This window comes from Anthonomus grandis, chromosome 15, assembly GCF_022605725.1.
Source record: "Anthonomus grandis grandis chromosome 15, icAntGran1.3, whole genome shotgun sequence".
In the NCBI taxonomy this organism is placed as follows: domain Eukaryota; kingdom Metazoa; phylum Arthropoda; class Insecta; order Coleoptera; family Curculionidae; genus Anthonomus; species Anthonomus grandis.
The window spans coordinates 14,732,683-14,752,341 of record NC_065560.1 but is presented as its reverse complement, the minus strand read 5'-3'; the positions used below and the strand labels follow the sequence as shown (position 1 = coordinate 14,752,341).

General features: G+C 34.7%; 1 protein-coding gene across 1 annotated transcript in view; it reads right to left on the bottom strand.

Moving 5' to 3' along the window:
* LOC126744910 (uncharacterized) overlaps positions 1-19,659 on the bottom strand; it is a 50,034-nt gene that overhangs the window by 18,182 nt on the left and 12,193 nt on the right. Inside the window, exon 4 of the mRNA XM_050452502.1 lies at positions 18,661-18,915. Coding sequence (XP_050308459.1) covers positions 18,661-18,915 — 255 coding nt within the window. The remainder of the gene's footprint in view (positions 1-18,660; positions 18,916-19,659) is intronic.

Below are 19,659 nucleotides of genomic sequence, written 5' to 3'. Positions count from 1 at the left end.
TAATACCATAAATGCACCAAGGTAAAAAAATCAATATCCAAGTTTTTACATGATGATTGTATTTTGAGGCTACTGCTTTCTAAAAATATATACTGAGATCTAAGCTCGGAGCTTGGTATAATGTAATAGGCCATCAAACTTAGAGGTATTTATTATTATATTAACTAATCAGATTCATGACGCACCTGTCATAAAGTAATTAAATAAGGTAAGCTATGATTTACAGTTAAAAAAGGTAAATACAGGGTGACCATTTAAAAAGTAAACAGCCTATTTTGGGTACCCCAGGTCATTTACGAAAAAAACATAGCTCATTCAGTGGCTAACTAAAAGTACAAAATCTGTTTAACATATTTTTATCTAAAATATGTGTAGCAGTCCTATTAACAGTTATATTCCTGTGATATTCAAATATTGTTATCTGATCACTTCTTCTTCTTCTTCTTCTCCTTTCAGCAACCCTTCACAGTCCACTCCTGGACATAGGTCTCCCCTATATTCTTCCATGTTTCTTTGTTCTGTGCCAGTTGGTGCCATCTGTTGCCCACTTTGTTTTTGACATCATCGAGCCAGCGTAACTGTGGTCTGCCAACGCTGCGTTTATGTATGCGAGGTCTCCATTGAACGATGTGTTTTGACCATCTCAAGTCGTCCTGTCGGGCGACGTGTCCTACCCAGCTCCATTTCAGGTGGGCTATACGTGTTATGACGTCTTCAACTTTAGTTCTTTGTCTAATACTCTCATTTGTGATATGGTCTCTCAGGCTTATTCCTAGCATCATCCGCTCTATGGCTCTTTGGGTGGTCCTAAGCTTGTTAGCTGATTTAACAGTGAGTGTCATGGTTTCCATTCCGTAAGACATCACGGGCAGTAAGCAGGCATTGAAGATCTTTCTTTTCAAATTAATTGGAATAGTTTCATTTCTCAAGACGTGTGACAGTTTACCCGTGGCTGCCCATGTCAAACGAATACGTCTGTTTATTTCGGCAGTTTGATTTTATTTGATGCAATGTCCCAAATATACATATTCTTCGACGTTGTCAATAATTTGGTCTTCTATATGTACGTGAATATTGTCAGGTGACATGACTTTTATTTTATTTAAATTCATGGTTAAACCTATTCTTTTCGATTCTCTTTGAAGTTCTGCCAACATCTCCTGTAATTCTATTATATTCTGGCTAAAGAGTACTATATCATCCGCAAAGCGTAAATGGCTCAGATGTTTGCCGTCGATTTTGATGCCTCTCTCGTTCCAGTCCAGAGTTTTAAAAACGTCTTCCAGTGCCAGTGTAAACAGCTTTGGGGAGATGGTGTCCCCTTGTCTTACTCCTCTTTTTATTTGAATTTTGTTTGTTTCTATCTCTTCCGAGATTTTAACGGTGATTGTCGCATTTTCGTATATGTGTTTGAGAAACTGCGAGAGTCGATTCTTGCATTATTCATGGCCTTAAAAATAGCCCACAACTCTACGGAACTCAAAAGCTTGTGTGTGTGTGTGGTTTATTGTACTCGTTGCATTTTTCTATTATAGTGCGAACGGATTGTATGTGTTCTATTGTGCTATGACCTTTTCGGAAGCCAGCTTGTTCCGGGGGCTGATAGGCATCTAGTTTGGCTGTAAGCCTATTTGTTACTATCTTTGTCAGAAGTTTGTACGGGTGGGGGAGTAAGCTAATAGGTCGATAGTTGTCGATTCTCAACCTATCTCCTTTTTTGTACTGTAAAATCACCTGGGCCTTTTGCCATGCTTGAGGTATCACGCCTTCTGTCATACATTTATTAAGAAAACTTGTCATTGCTTCTACAGTAGTTCTTCCCCCAAGTTTTATCATTTCAGCTGTAATTCCATCTTCCCCTGGTGCTTTACCGTTTTTCATTTGAGACAATGCTAGTTCTACTTCTTCTCTGGTCATGTCAGGAAGATCTTCGAAGCCTACATTGAGAATCGTTTCATCAACTCCGATTGCTTCTTCTGGGTTGTCTCCTGTGTACAGTGTGCTGTAGAAATTTTCCACGATATCCATTAAATCTTTACTGTCCTCTTTGATGTTTCCGTTTGCGTCCCTTAGTTGATGTATTTGGAGGCGTCCATCATTGTTACGTGCTTTAAGTACTTTCATGTTTTTGTTGTTTTCGATGGTAGTTGTTATCATTCCTGTGTTGTATTGTCTTAAATCTTCCCTTGTTTTCTTTTTTATCAATCTGTTAATTTCATTGTATTCATGAGTCCCTTTCTCCAAGTTTCTTCTCTTCGCCATGAGTTCTCTAGTTTCCTTTTTTATTTTTGAATTATTTTTCTTGGCAGTGGCACATATCTTTTTGGCTATCGTTCTAACAGGGGCGGCTAGTGCATAAGAGCTGCAGAGCTGCAGAACCCCCAACATTTTCATACAGATTAACTATTTTTGAAATTATTTAATATTTTTCTAAGTAAAATAAAATTAAAACCTAACAAAATAATAAAACTGTATATTTTCGGCCGAGAACGCCATATAGTAGGTCTCAATGCCTTCAATCCGCGCTCCAACGCGCCCCGAACGAACACCTGATTATTACAGTCGGCCAAGTAAAAACTGTTGGCATGCCAATCACTACAGTTGCAATGCCATTAACGCAACCTAGCTGGACCACATTCGAGTTCTGTGCTCCGCGTTGAGCCCTTTTCCTCGCCTCGCAACGCACTTCGCCATAAGTTTAGATAGCGAATTTTAAGTCGGAACGGAGCTGCAAACAGTTGCAGTAATTCTGCTGACTGTTGACGGTTTTGCATTTAGTTGTTAATTGTTTTTTTTGCGTTGTGTGTTGTGCTGTGTCAGCTGATCTCTATACTCTAAAAATGAATGTGGTGTATAATTTGATTAATATAAAACAATTCTCCCAATTTACGTACGAAGAAAAAATAAAACTAAAAGAGGAAGAGCGGCCGTTGCCCGATATTTTAATAGAAAAGTGTGGTTCAAGCCGTGGAAAATCATATAAAAGAATTTTTACTCCAGATATTTATGCTAGAAATAACTGGATATGCGGATGTAATAAAAAAAATGCTCTTTTTTGTTTTCCGTGTCTTTTATTTGGTGGGGACAAATCTTGGACTGTAGTTGGTGTAACTGACCTGGTGCATCTAAGTGAAAAAATTAAACGCCACGAATTATCAAGAAATCATTTAAACAATGTAATGAATCTAGATTTGTTGGGTAGTGTTAATATTCGTGAAAAGTTGGACAGTGCCTATTGGACAAATATTCGATTATATAACGAGAACGTAACAAAAAACAGGTATGTGTTATCTAAAATTATTGACTGCATAAAATTTTGTGGATTATTCGAGCTTGCGCTTAGGGGCCACGATGAAACTTTGACATCGGAAAACCCAGGTATTTTTCGTGGTCTGATAAATTTTACAGCTGAACTTGATAAAACAGTGGCGGAACATTTAAAAGACTCGAGTGTATTTAAAGGTATATCAAAAGATATTCAAAATGACATTTTGGATTGTATATTGGAAGTTTGCTACGAAAAAATTTTAGACGAGATTCGCACAGCTCCATATATTTCCGTTATAGCAGATGAAACAACGGATGTGTCAGCCAAATCTCAAATGGTTGTAATTTTTAGATATATCCAAAATGGGGATCCGGTTGAACGGTTCTGGACTTATTTGGAGCCACAAAATTTAAATGCAGAAAGTTTGACTGCTGATATTCGCAGTGTCTTAGACCCCATTTTAGAAAATTCTAAGGATAAGTTGATAGCTCAAAGCTACGATGGAGCAGCAGTAATGAGTGGCAGAAATACTGGTGTTCAGGCGCGAATTAAAGATCAGTACAAATTTGCTCATTTTGTACACTGCTATGCGCACCAGTTGAATTTAATAATGTCTAAGGCAGCATCTGAGAGCTTCCAAGTTCGAGTTTTTTTTGGCAATCTTCAGGAAATTCCCTTATTTTTTAAAAATTCTCCGCAGCGCGTAGCTGTGCTTAATAGAATTGTTGGGAAAAGAATTCCCCACGGAGCACCAACACGTTGGAATTTTAATATTAGAACAGTTAACATCGTATTTGAACATCGTGAATCTATGCTTGAATGCATGGAAGAAATAGAAAATTCATTTATTAACTCAATGGCATGTACCGCAGCTTCCTCAATAAGAAGAATGTTACAGGATTCAAAGTTTATTTTCTGGCTAACATTTTTTCACCGTATTATGCCACACACCGATATCCTGTACAACGAATTACAAAAACGAAAAATTGATCCTGTAGAAATCAACCACAAAATACAAGTTTTTGAGCAGAGCATTACGACAGTAAGAAGTTCAATTGACGAAATTATTAATGAAGCCAAAGATATTGCATCCTTGCTTGAATGTGAAGTAGGACCTCCTAAAAGAAAAAGAAAATATGACAGTCAATTCGATCACCGTATTGCTGCGTTGGAAGTTTGTGACATAATTATTAATTGCGCTAAGGATAGATTTCATTTTAAAAATCATTTATTAGCTGCTTCATTGCTGTATTCTGACCAGTTCGCTAGCTATATTAATTATTTTCCTGATGAAAAATTAAAAGTAACTAAATGATGAAAAATTAAAAGTAAACTTAATTTCTCCACTTTAAAGCGCATCAAAACATTTTTACGTAATTCTATGGTGGAAGAACGTCTGGTAGCACTATCGATGCTTTCAATGGAAAAGCAAATCGTCACGCAAACTGTAAGCTTCAACGAGATGGTTATAGACAAATTTGCAGCCAAAAAAAATCGAAGAATAAACTTAATCTTCAAAAAATAACTATTATAGGTTACGATGTAATTATAAATATAAATTTAAAAATGTATATATATATATATATATATATATATACAAGGCAAAATTTTGGTTGGCAAAAGTTCGCAAGTTGCATGTTCTTTTTATGTTTATTTGATATATTTTTGGAAGGTAAAATGTCAAAAAGGGGCTGTTTTTAGACACATATCTGGACTTAATACTAGTTTTTTTTAATAAGAATACCTATATAAACACCATTTAATGAAAGCTATAAGGAAAAGTTTAATTTTGTCTAGTTTAAAAAAACATCTTTGATTTCTCCGCGTTTCTCCCCTTTTTTGCAATCTTTTATATTTTATCGATGAATGTGCAGAACGCATCTCTCACCTAACCACGAGCCGCCACTGCGTTCTAATGTCAGTACTTATTCTGTTTTCTAGGTCGTTTATATTCAAGCTGTTCAGTGCTTCTTTATTAGACAATTTCTTGTTGAGTTCAGCTTGGAATTTTTGGCGGTTTTCCTGGATTGTTTTTGACGTAGGAAATGGTTGTATTTTGATTAGCTTATTTCGTTCACTCTTCACGTTTATTTCTATTTTAGCTCTGACCACCCTGTGATCGCTACCAGTATCAAAGCGATTTAGGGCCGAAACGTCTTTTATAGAAAGCTTTTTATTGGTTAGTACGTAGTCGATCTCGTTTTCGTGTTGTTCAGGCTACTCCATGTCCAACGTCTCTTATCTGATTTTTTGAAGGAGTTCATACAGTACATACTTTCTTTTTGGAGATAATTGATCAGTCTTTCTCCTCGTTCATTGGTACAACCCAGTCCGAATTTACCCACATATTATTTCCGTTTCCCGCTGGTACTCCTAGTTTAGCATTGAAATCGCCAATAATGTATTTGTAGTGTGCTGTTTCTATTGTCAGCGCTTGTGAAATGTCATCGTAGAATCTCATCATCGGGTGCAGAGCTTGTAGGGGCGTATACTTGAATTATTTGGACGCTATATCTTTTCGATATCTTCAATACTATGTAAATGACTCTACTCGATATGGATTTCATCTTAGTAACTAGCCGCTTTATACTCTTATGAATCATTATCGCTGTTCCGCCAATGTGTGTATTTTCCTCTCTGTTGTTTCGATACAAAAGGTGGCCTGATTTCAGTGTGATGCATTTTTCGTCCGGTAATCTGGTTTCGCATAGGCCGAAGATGTTCCATTTGATATGGGATAGTTCCACCTCTAATTCTTCCAGATGTTCGGTTGATCTCATTGTTCGAATATAGGTGGCTAGGTGAAGTTTAAATTTGTTCTGTATTAAGAGTGGAGGAGATGAATTTTTGCCTCCCCCAGAATCCTTGAGGCTGACCTTGTTACTAGTGTGGGATTTGTCATGCGATGATCTACCCAGCTGGGGTACTATTTCGTTTGTTTTAAAATTCATCATGGTTTACGGGGGTTTTTAGCCATACTCTTCCACGTTGGCTAAACGGGTTGGAAGATGTGAATATCAGCCGCTCCTGACATGGAGAACAGACGCTGTTTGCAGCCATCCACTCTGGATCAGACGCTGCGTGGGAAGTTTCTTAGCTTCACCTTTAGCACTTCGATCACTGGGATTGGTTAATTTCGTTGTGGAATTAATTGGCATACCAGTGATAACAGTTTGCTCAATTACTGAGAGGGTGCAAATTATTCCACTTATTTGGCGTACAACGAAAGTGCTTATTGAACTCTCCAATTGTATAACAAATAATGTGAAATGCAAAGAGCTGCAGTAAATGAAGCTACATAAGAAGCATTGTTTAAGCACCCACAGTGAGAGAAGATATTAAAAAAACAAAGCGTCATCCTTACAAAATAAATCTGGTACAAAAACTAAATGAACACGATTTTGACCGAACATTGGAATTATTATTTAAAATTACAACTGAACAGGCATGATCAACGGTAAACGATCAACACTTTCTCCTTTTAACATCCATTTTTCTGACAAATGTATTTTTTTCCTACTATGGTACGGTAAAACCCGGCAATTATCGTTATTGGTTCGATTCAAATCCAATATTCCATGAAGTGCATACGCAACCTCTGATATGTCAGCATTTAAATTTAAACTGAGTGTAAACTAAAATAATTAGTAAATTGATGTCTGAAATATCCACATGAATATCTGCTACAATCTACAGGGTGGTCTGGTTCAAACGTCATTAATTTTAATACGTGATAGAGAATCAAAAAAGAAATAGACTTTCATTATAAAATTTTTCTCAGAAATGTTTAATAACAAAGATACACAGTGCTAATAATAATCATTTGTTTATTTATCATACATTTTAAACTACCAGCTCAATTTTATTATCATGCAGATTATTGTAGTGAATTCTCAATTACTGATGAAGTCAGTTTTTAAAAATGATTGCCAGTGGCGTAACATACGGAGGGACTTGGTCCTTTTTCTCTCAAATCTGTAAAATATCATCTCTATCTCTATCTCAAATCTGTAAGATATCATATCAGATCTATAATAAGTCAATTTTTAAACTAAGATATTTTAAAAAATGTGCCTTAAATCATAATTTTGCAAGAGTAACTTTTTTTCCAAATTAAATGGAGAATCTAACAGTTGACTTCTTATAAAAAAATATTTTATCACCTCGCAGATTTGAGACAAAAAAGGACCAAGTCCCTCCGTATGTTACGCCACTGAAAATTTTTTTAAAAATTGGCTTCATCAGTAATTGATAATTCGCTACAATAACCTGCATGCGAAATTTAATTAAAATTTAGTTGGTAGTTTAAAGGTTACGATAAATAAACAATTAATTATTCTAAATTTTAACACCTTGTATGTTTGTTATTAAATATTTCTGAGCAAAATGTTATAATGAAAGTCTATTTCTTTTTAAATTCTTTATCACGTGTTAAAATTAATAACGTTTAAACTGGAACACCCTGTATTTACAGCCAACGTACTATAGACTAAAACCATACTAGGAACGTCAACACGTGATTTCTATAGACGACCCGGTGTTATCGCTTCAATTTATCTTGAAAATAAACAGATTGGAGACTCGTATTATAGACGAGAAACCATGGGTGCTCTTTTCCTGCGACGAGAGGAACTAAAGAACTATAACTGGGAAGGCCTGCTCAACTTCATTAGGAGGACGGGTCGGGTCGCCTGCTTAGGGAGACTAGAGAGGGTGGTCAGCGATAATGACGGGGTTGGCGGAAAGGGATTTTTAGGCCTACCTGCTGGACACTGTCCCCACACCACTACTACTACTACTTAAAAAAAATCCTTATTATAGTTCAGCAGGAGCCCTACTATTGCCAGTGTAAACTTTGAAAACTCCTGAGGTTTTCACACAGGATGTCAATTTGAAACCTTTGCAGTCTTTCGTTTAGTGAAAAATATAAAAAATATGTATTATTAGCCTCCTTGTTTCAACCCCCGGGGAAGGGTAGTTTTAAAGGGCGTTAAATTCTCTTTTCCGTGGTATCCTACTTTGTAGCTTTTTGACTAAAAATGTCCAAATAATTGCATTTCAAAGTTGCAGAAACAATTAAACTTGTCTGCATTGAGATTATGATTTTCAGGTTCTAATAAAATTTCGATGGTACCTACATCTAGTAGCTAGTTAATTAATTAAAGTGTGAAAACGGTTTATATTCTATTCAAGAACTAGGTGTACACAAAATGCAGCATTGGTTTTCAATGAAATAAATCGAAATCGTGAAGTAAGTTACAGATTTGTGCTGGATATGGTGTCAAAATCCAGGACCGTCAGTAATAGAAAAAATAACCCCCGAGTGATGAATGAAGCAGCCTACATTGAGGTTTTAGGATTATTTGCTGTAGAGCCCCCCAGCTTCTTGCGAAAAGTAGCAGAACAGACAGAAATATAACACATGACGGTAACAAGAAAGGCATTGAAAATGCATAAACTCCATTAACTTACATATAAAATGCAATGAATAGAGATTTGTGAATTGATGAGTAGTCAAGTCAACGCCATTCATAATATTCTGCCTTACATGTTTCAGCTACGAATGTTTGCGACCTCTGTTTCTAAATGGAAATTTTAACAAACAAATTTGTCGTTAATGGAGCGTCGAAAACATTCATATTTTTTAAAATAAATATCTCTAAAAAGTTAATGTTTGGGCTGGTATTCTTGGTAATGCCATTATTGGTCCTTCATTTATTAAAGGAAACATGACAAGTGATCTGTACCTTAATATGCCTAAAGAAGCTATTGGTCCTCTTGCCACCCAGGAGCTAGAAACTCAAATTGATACAGAGTGTAAGTCAGTTTCACAGGAGGATTTTGTTAACATTCTAGCAGGATCGTTCTCCACTTCATTATATTCTTCCGGTCCGAAAATAGTTGAACGAGAGATTCCTGACGAACTAAATGGCCTGCAAAATCACCGGAAAATACTTAGAGTTCTTCCTTTGATGACATCTTAAATCTATTGTTTATAAAACACGTCCTGCTGATATTGCTGATCTTAAAAGGTGAATTGCAGCAAAATGCCGATGCAATTTCCGGTGAAGTTTTGCAAAATTGTAGGGCCGAGTTCGAAAAGAGACTTTATTATTGTTTACAGGAAAATGGACAATTTTCAACAACTGATAAAATACTGCGTAAATAGATCCCATGTGTTTTATTGTAGAAATGTCTTTTCTGCAAATCAAAAGTTATTGTGGTCAAAGTAAAATAATCAATAAATAGAAATTTTCTTCCCGTTATTCAAAGATTTTAACGGTGTAAGCTACTCTTCTAACAATTTGTATACTACAAGAAGACCCATTCAATAATTTTTGTGTAAAAACTAATATGAAAATCAAAATCTCAACGCAGGCAAGTTTTATTGTTTCCAGAACGTTGTTTGAAAGGCGATTATTCATAAACCTCTACAAAAAGCAACAAAGTAATATACCACTAAAAAGAGAATTGAACTGATGTGAAGATTGATGTGCCACTTGACCTCCATTCCAATTTAAGATTCTAAGGGTGACATCTACCCCTCCTAGGATGTTGAAACAAAGCCTAAAAATATTCACTTAAAACGTTACAAACAAAATTGACATGTCTTTCTGATTTTCCATATTTTTAACTGCAAGAAATACATTAAGGGTGAGAAGTTTTCAATTGATATGTTGTGTGAGAACTTAGTTTTCACAGTCCGCACTGGTGCGTGTGATGGTGCGGTTCCTGCTAAGCTACGATAGAAGTTCTCTAATCTGTTTATTTTCAAGATAGATTGAACGTAAATACGATAAGATATATGATAGTTAACGGGGTGGGAGAGGGTAGCCCCGAGCAACCGTAGTGTTGCTAACCGTACATTATAATAGTGTGTGTTAAACATTATATACTATTCAAACCCGTGATAGCACGGCAAAAATACTATTATTTTTGTACACACATAATATCAGCACAAAAGATTTTTTTTGTATTGAAAAATAAACTATACATTTAAAAATAACATAACAAAATAACAACCCTAAAATCTAAAGAAAATGAAACAAACCCTGAAAGGGAAAGAATAATCATGCCATGACCATAATACAGCAAAAGTGCTCATCTATTAATCTCGTTCTATTCTTATGCGATAAACAAAGGCTGATATATGCTTAGCGAAGCCGTGACTTAGTCGAATCACTCCATGACTGTTTGGTTTAAGGATGAATGAAGAGAAAAGAGAACAAACTAAATGAAATAATTATGACATAAGCAATGTTTCCTTTTCCTACTTAATTTGATGTAGACGATTTTAAATGTAAGAAGAATATAGTTATAACACCTTAGTAATTCAAATATATTATGCATATGTGAATACAGATAATATAGATAAGTAGTGAGGGTATACTGCGTTTATACGAGCGTAGCTACGAGCGTAGCTAGTTAAATCTGTGGTTTATATCTTTAGTAGGTAAATGAAATGTAAAATTTGTAAAATTGTTTTTTTTCCTGACACAAATGTCAAAAATAAAACTTGTTTTGTCATTGGGTAAAAGTTAAATAACAGTATCTTATATCTAATGAAAAATATACTATTTTTGTACAATCGGTACTATTATTTTGTGGGAACTTCTACTATTATGCTTAATATACAGTGCATCCCAAAAGTTATGTCTAAATTTATTTAAAATTCAGGGGTGTGTTCGAAAAAAAACGCTCGGACCCGTCGAATTTTATTTCAAGTTGCGCATTTTTGTACGTGAAGTTTGTATATACAGGGTTGCTCAAAAATAAATTACGACCATCAACTTAATTTTTTCAAATGAAAGCACTTTTTTTTAATTTCATTTTTGAATTTCGCGTGGAATTCTACGTATGTTTCATGCATCATATCCTATACCTAAAGTCAACAGTTATCGAAAAAAAGACGACCAAACATTATTATTGAAGTTCACCTTACGAGTCACCTTATCTCTGAGAATTTTTATACAGAGCAAAATTCCATTCATTCGTGTTTTTTTATTGTTGGCTGGTGACCGTGTATTTTCATGGAAACTGTATGACAGTTGTACGCCAAACAGATATTGTCAAGTATGAAGTGTACGAGCAAAGTTGCGGTTTTCACAATGGTAAAGTTAACGGAACGAAAAAAAATACAAATTCTGTGCATGGTTGGGTTTGGTGATAGAACACGTACTCAAAGATAAACTGCTTAATTATTCAATGAAATCCATCCTGATCGTCCTCCGATATGTCAACAGGTGGGGAGTAGAATAGAGGCTAAATTTAGAGACTTCGGTCATGTTAGAGATCTGCCGAAATCTGGTCGTCCTGCTCGAGATGAAAATGAACAACTTGAAATCTTTCCCAATCGGTGGATAGGAAGGAGAGGACAATCGAATGGCCTGGTAGGTCGCCTGACCTAACACCAATGGACTTTTTTTTGACCTACTTCAAGTCGTGTTAGTTATTTGTTAATAGGCCAAATAATCTAGACGACTTTAAAGAGAGAATTCGCAGAAAAGTACGCGCCATAACTCCGGAAATGATTGAAAATGTGCAACAAGACTTTATTGATCGCCTTGGATATTGTCAAGACGTGAATGGCAACCATTTTAAACATTTAATTTTTGTTCTTTTTTTATTTGTTACATGAATCGTCTTTTTTTCGATAATTTTCGATAACGGTATAGGACATGATGCATGAAACATACGTAGAATTCCACGTGAAATAAAAGATGAAATAAAAAAAGGTGCTTTCATTTGAAAAAATAAAGTTGATGGTCGTAATCTATTTTTGAGCAACCCTGTAGGGGAGACCGGGGACAATTGAAACAGGGGACGGTTGAAACAGTCGCCATTTTTTTTAGACGCGAAGGTAAAAACTCGTTTACGCAGCCTCACGACGTTTGACTAATTCCACATTTCTGCTCGACAGTGTGAAACTAGCAGTTGAGCAAAGTGAGTGTGTTTGCGCTCGGCTCTCTTATTTTATGTCAACAAAGTAATTTTTACGTTTCATCTAAAAAGTGTGGAAACAATAAATTTAAGTGTAAGTACACCACTTTTTGTATTTAATCAATTTTTTTATGTTTTTGCTTAGGTTTAGCAGCCTAAACTTGTTAGTTTTAATTAAAGAGTTTACAGAAAAATATTATTTTGCCAAAAAAAACCTGAAGGGACTTTCAATTGTCCCCTTCAGGTTGGAAATAATTTTTCGGGGACGGTTGAAACATAATTTATAGAAGGCTTTTGCTATTATTTTTGCGTAAACTGATTGTAACAAACTCTATCAGGGCTATTATTTTGTTATAGAATGACACGTGAAAGGGTCAGAAAAACAAATAGAGGTACCAAATCCAACTTGGTTTACGAAAATGCGTATAGCGAGGTTATTGAAAAGGGAGCATCCGTAAAGTCTGCGGCAGATTATTTTGAACTGAATAATGTTACATTAGGCAGATTTATTAAGAAAAAGAAAGAATCTATTGAACAAGGGTACACTGAAACTATAACAATGACTGAAACTCATAGGTGCGTACGACGAGTAATTAACGTTGAGCAGGAAAAATCCATTGTTAAATACATAATAAAGGCATCTCAAATATTTTACGGTCTATCGCCAAAAGAAATACGTAAACTGGCCTACCAAATAGCTGTAAAATATTCATTGAATATGCCGAATACATGGACTAAAAACTGATTGGCAGGAGAAGATTGGTTTTCCGGGTTTATGAAACGTAATCCTGGACTATCAATCCGTTGTCCCCAGGCTACAAGCCTTTCAAGAGCGACCAGTTTTAACCCAACAAATGTACAACTTTTCTTTGACAATCTTGCCACGGTAATAGACAGATATAATTCCAAGGACATTTATAATATGGACGAAACCGGTGTTACGACGGTACAAAAACCTGCTAAAATCGTAGCGGAAAAAGGACGCAAACAGGTAGGGGCACTTACATCAGGAGAACGTGGCACTTTGGTTACAGTGGCAATAGCGGTAAATGCAATTGGAAATAGCATCCCACCATCTTTATCTTTCCAAGATTAAGATATCAGGATCATTTCGTTCGTGACGGTCCATCTGGGTGCATTGGAGCAGGAAATGCTAGTGGATGGATGCAAGAAGATGAATTCTTGCTATACTTAAGACACTTTCAAACACATACCAACAGTTCAATTGAAAATAAAGTTTTGCTTTTAATAGATAACCATCAATCTCATGTAAGCGTACCATGCTTGGACTTTTGCAAAGAAAACGGCATTGTTGTCCTCTCATTTCCCCCACACTGTTCACATAAACTACAAACAACCCAGGCAAAACGATGACAATTTATGACATCCCCAGCATCGTTAAACAGAGTCTCTCTATGGTTTTAACACAATCTAATATTGTTGCTAGATTCCAGTGCACTGGTATATGGCCGTTTAATCGAGATATTTTTACGGCTTTAGATTTTGCTCCATCATATGTAACTGACAGACCTGCTCCCGAAAATTTGCAGTTAAATATCCCCCAAGAAGTCCAGGTAGTAGGTTCAAGAGAGAATAAAGATTTAAGCAGCACTGATTTTTTTCCAAAATTAGTAAATTCTAACTCTCCAAGAGCGCCAACGAGCGGAACTGTTTCGTTAGAGCCACCAAGCACCCCGCCTCCAGTTGCATCTACAAGTGTCCAGTCAGCATCTAACCTCTCTTTGGATGTGTTTTCACCTGAGCTAAAAAGGCCGTTACCAAAAGCTCTTCCTCGGAAAACTACAGGGAAACGCAAAAGTAGAAAATCCACCATTTATACGGACACACCAGAAAAAGATGCTATTCAACAAGAATATGAAGCAAAAAAAAAAAAGAAGAAAGTGAAAAAAAATGGGTGATCCAAAAAATACATCAAAAGCGCCAGTGTCCAAAAAAACTCAAGAGAATAGTCAGGACGATAGCAGCAGTGACAATGAAGACTGTTTTTGTCTAGTATGTTTGGAATCGTATAGAAATAGCCGTTCAGGGGAAAAATGGGTGCAATGCATTGATTGCCACCAATGGTCACATGTAGAATGCACTCGTCAAGAAGATTTGTATATCTGTCATAACTGCATGTCAGAATAAATATTCTACTTTGCTAATTTATCTTTATTTCAGCATTAGGATAATTATTATCTTGGTTAAAACTTTTGAATAAAAAATTTTTGCTTTTTTTTAATTGCAAAAATTATATGTATCAATGTTTTTTTCTTCGTATTTCTAAATTGAATGTTATTTCAGTATTAAAATAAATATTTTGTTTATTCTTAATGGTGTTTCAACTGTCCCTGGTATGTGTTTAAACTGTCCCCGTCTCCGGGACAATTGAAACAATATACAAGGCTGCTGTATGTTTCCTTTACAAACTTCACGTACAAAAATGCGCAACTTGCGCAACAACATAACAATCGACGGGTCCGAGCGTTTTTTTTTTTCGAACACATCCCTGAATTTTAAATGAATTTAGACATAACTTTTGGGATGCACTGTATAAATTGGCAACACTGGGCAACCGGCATAGTGACCAGTAGCACCGTGCTGAAATCACATCTTTATGACGCTCCTAGTGTTGTTTTGTTTTCTTTTTAATACTGTGGTTACAAAATTCCGATTTTTTTTAACAATTTTTCTTAATGTAACCCTGAATAATGGTTATTCGATAAACTAAATTCAAACACTTTTTTAAGGAATTATCAGATTTTTGCTCAACTTGTGTCTTTTGACCATTATTTCCCAACTTTAACTAACTGTCCTGGAAAAGAAAATTACTTCACTGTTTAGCAAGATTTCAAAAGTTGGCGTATCTAATCTAGATTTCAAAATGGTACGATACTTGCTAGATTATTGGTTCAATAGGAGTGTATTTTTTTAGTACATAGTTAAATGTACGCCTCTACTCTAAGCCCAGTTAATAATTGTACAGTCAAAGTAAACGAAATAAAACTTAATTAAGTCGCAACTAACGTTTAAATTGGCTGCCTCATTCTTGATACGACGTTTTGAATTAGATTAGTATACACTTTTTCTTAATTTTAATTTCTTACTTTTTATTAATTATTGTTCCCCGAAAAGTAGTTACATTTAAATAATTTATTTAAATTGGGTAAACATGGCGCCTAAAAATAGCCTTCTTCAACTCCGCCCGTACAGTTTGACCATCGGATCTGTGTCTACGAAAAGAATGCGGGCGAAATTTTGAAGCGTTGTCACGTCTTACTACAAAAATGAAATAGTATTGAATAAAAGGTAAATATAATGGTAAAATTAAGCTATTTAATCATAAAAAAGATAATAAATAATGTAATGCAGTTTAAACCATATTTTTTAGTTCTATTTGCTAATGTTTTGCATATTATAAAATCCAATATTGACTAACATTTATCCGAAATTCCTAATAAAACTTACAAAGCCGGCAACGTCGTGCTTTCGCGGAAGCATCTCGCTGTTTGGGGACAGGTGATTGGTTGATGACATCGCGGCCATTAATTTATTATTTTTATGCAGCTCTCTGTCTTTCTCTATCTTATTGGATCGCATCCTACCAGGTTTTGTGTAATTTTCGGAATAATATCGATTTCTTGCGGATTCAGTGGCGGCGGCGTATGTTAATACTTTTGAGCTATTAAACTGTTTTTATTGCTGTATTTTTAGGTACCTACTTAATTTCTGACCTATGACTTTTGAGTAGTGTAGCATAGTTTAGTTTATTTGCTATTATTGTTGTTGCTGTTTTGTTGTTGTTTTGTGTTATTTGTTTCTTTGTTGTTAAAGTTCATAATTTTTAACAGTTTTTGTGTTATTTACGTTAAAATGAATAACTTTATTCATAGCCAGGCAAGGGAAGTGATTGCGAATGTTTATAGGTAAGTAAAATGATAATAAGAGAATTATAAAGCCTAAGCACAGTTATGAAAAAAAAAACATTAAAATAAAATCATAATTTATGCGACACTAAATTTCCAAAAATTATGTACCTAATGTTGTAATAAATAAAAATCATATTCAATAAAATAAAACCAAGCTCGATTGCTTTACAAACAAAAAAGATTCAAAGTTAATGTTGGTTATTTTGAATATAAAATGTCTATAAATATAATTAATATGAATTGGAACGACGGCTAAAAAAATCGAATATCAGGATTATATACTTCTTGTACAAATTCTTAGGGTTTGCAATGAAGAAGCTACTAATAACTTCGTTAATCTACCAGTAAAGCGCAAACTTGAAAGAGTATGTCAATATACTGGCGTAAGCATTTCAATGGTGAAAAAAATTCACAAAGAAGATGAAGAAAGAATGCGGACGGACCCCAACAAAATGCTTTCTAGTCCCGGCAAAAAAAGACCGCGAATGACGAAGGTGGAACAAGACGACAACTTTCATTTTCAAATAGTTAAACACCTAATAAATCGAATTTATATGGGTTTAAAGTTGTGCCTACTAGCAGAAAGCTGTTGCAAAAATTGCCAGAAGAAAAAAATTTTCCAAAAATAACATCTTTAAGGTATAAATACCTAAGAGAAATAAAAAAACACCGAGCCGAAGGTCGCAATATTGTCTATTTAGATGAAACTTGGATAGACAATGACCTAATGTTTAAAAAATGCTGGCAGAGTGAGACTGTTACTGGAGTGGTTAGCAATATATTCTTCAACAGGTACAAATTGATTATGCTTATTTAAATAATAATTTAAATTATACATATTATGTAGTAAATTCAATGTTTAAACAGCATAATTCGGATTATGTGCCGTGCTCTTTCCCTCGCGATATCCAGGCATCGAGTACGGCACTCTTATTTTAAGTGAATAAACTAAGTAGGTGTATTACAAATTTTGTGTTTTCTTTACTTTACTTTTATCTCAAACTTCCCTAATCTTGTCTGTCATTTTTTTATTACATATTTACAAATAAAATATTTTAGAAGACCTTAATTTCCAAATTAATATCTTACCTACAAATACCTATTTTAAAATTAAAACCAAACCATATTTTTTAATATTTAATACATTCAAATCTGTGTAATCGGTTTACAAAATTTCGCACGTCACTGGCCATTTCATGAATGAAATGAGGCGGGTCTAGTCTACAACCACGTTCCCCGCACCGATACCGCTTAGCTACAGATTGGTTGGGCAGACTTTACATCTACATGTACGTTTATTATCTGTTCAGAAATACCACTGCAGGGTAAGTGAGACAGGTAGTGACGCAAATTAGGTCATTAATAAAGACCTTTGCGACTGCAGTACTTTGCTATCCTCTGTTTCCTACACATCTTTCTGTATTCATGTTGATGGAATGGGAAAAGGGATGCTAATGAATGAAATCGAAAATGTATGACACCCAGCCTGAATCCTTCGCACATGCGCATCACTAATGAATGCCACCAAATTACAACCGATATTCTTTACAATGTATGACACACTTTGAACATTTGCAGTACTATTGTATGGAAGCGTTTTCCAATTCATAACCTAATTAATAGTCAATAAAACTAATTTCTATTTCTTGGCAATCTTTAGCTCAAATTAAGCGCCATTTTGAAGAATATTTAGTCCTTAAAATAAAGCTTTTTATTTAAATTCAATGTTGTGCTATGATAAATTTGAATGGTCTTTGTCTTATCTATTATTTGTCTTATACCTCATAAAAATACTATGTTATTAGTAATCCACTGAAATAAATTTTTAAATAGAACAATACAAATTATCTAATAAATAATTTATTAAAATATATTTTAGTGAACCCTTCAGGTATTTAAAATGTATTTATACCAGATAATAAAAACACCAAATAGATAACTAAATAGTAACTTATATTTTAAAGTTTAAACTCTATTTTTCAAATGGCTCCAAGAAAAGTAATCTAAGGGGAAGAGGTCTGGGGACCTAGCTGGCCATTCAAGGGAATCCCCTACCTATTTCTATTTAGAAAAGTAAAATTTAAATAATCACGCACCTCTCGACTACGATTATTCAATAAAATAATTTTACATAAAGTTCTTGTTGCTCCCAATCAAATTATATGCTACTAAAAAAAGAACAGTATAACAATATACAACCGGTTTTTAAAGGATATTGATGTCATCTTAGAACTTTTAAATCAATCCGTCATTAAATTATCTAAATAGTTAATTGTTTAAAGCAATGCTACCAATGAATTAAAAAAATATACACAAAACTATCACCATCATAATGAAGCAGTGATATCTCCATTAGCAATGGTTAATTGAAAAGCACCAAAAATAAACCAAGGCAAATGCAAATTTAATTTAATTTAATTTTATCAGACCTTAAAAACACAAATAATTTAAAAACACTGCAGGTTATTTACAAACAAATGGACACACAATTTTTCCCTTATTTAGTTTTTTTCAGATTCTGACCTTGCCTCCTCGATTTCCTGCGACAAGTCAGGCGAGGTTTCCCTATTGGTTGTTTGACGTGACTCCTCCTCCAAGGGGCGGGCGCTACGCTCTAACTGACCAACGAGGGCAGCGATTCCCCCACCCAAATTCGCGTTTAGAACCTCGTTGGGTAATTCTAAGATATATTTGGGGATGCTTACCCCACACAGGAATTGAGCGATTTCTTCAGAAAAATTGTTGCAGTTGTGTGAGAATAATTGGTAGGATTCGGCCCTGAAAAGATTAATCGCGTTTCAAATTATAAGGCATTTAAAGGAAATTAATTTAAGTGGAACAATTAAGAATAAAATGGAAAGTCATGTTTCGTGGTGTAAAAAGTAATAAGTGATGCTGTTTCTTTAATAAACCAACAACACAGAGTTAAAATGTTCTCTTGTTTGGAGGTCGACAAGAATCTCTACTGCTAGCACCACATCTGCAAATATCTAACAGCACGTTTTTGAATTAAAAATATAAAATTAAAAAGATAGTGGCTACAAAGTCCCCAGAAGCAAATTTCATATATCATCCTAGATAGCATAAGGGCCATAGTAAAAATTTTTCACACAAGATCACAGAAACCTCTGCTGCACCAATCTCCCCATTATTAATACTCAGATATAAGCTGTCTAAAAACCTAAAAAAGACATCATTTGTGTTGCAGCTTGTTTGGAATCCAAATTGTTGAGTACATAAAACCTTGTTTCTATCCAACATATTCGTTTATTTTACCAATAATTTTAGAGAGATCGAATGAATACTAGTGAAATTGGCATAAAATTAGATGGGTCCTCTAGGTCACCACCTTTATGCCAACTGCATACAATCAGGGAAAATTATTGATTCCCAACAGCAGTAATTTATAGTAAATATTAAAATATGAAGAACCATATCAGGTAATTTAAAAAAAAAATTAATGCTAGACCATCATCTCCAGAATTTTTTTTAATTTTAAATACATCACATGACCTCTTTTAA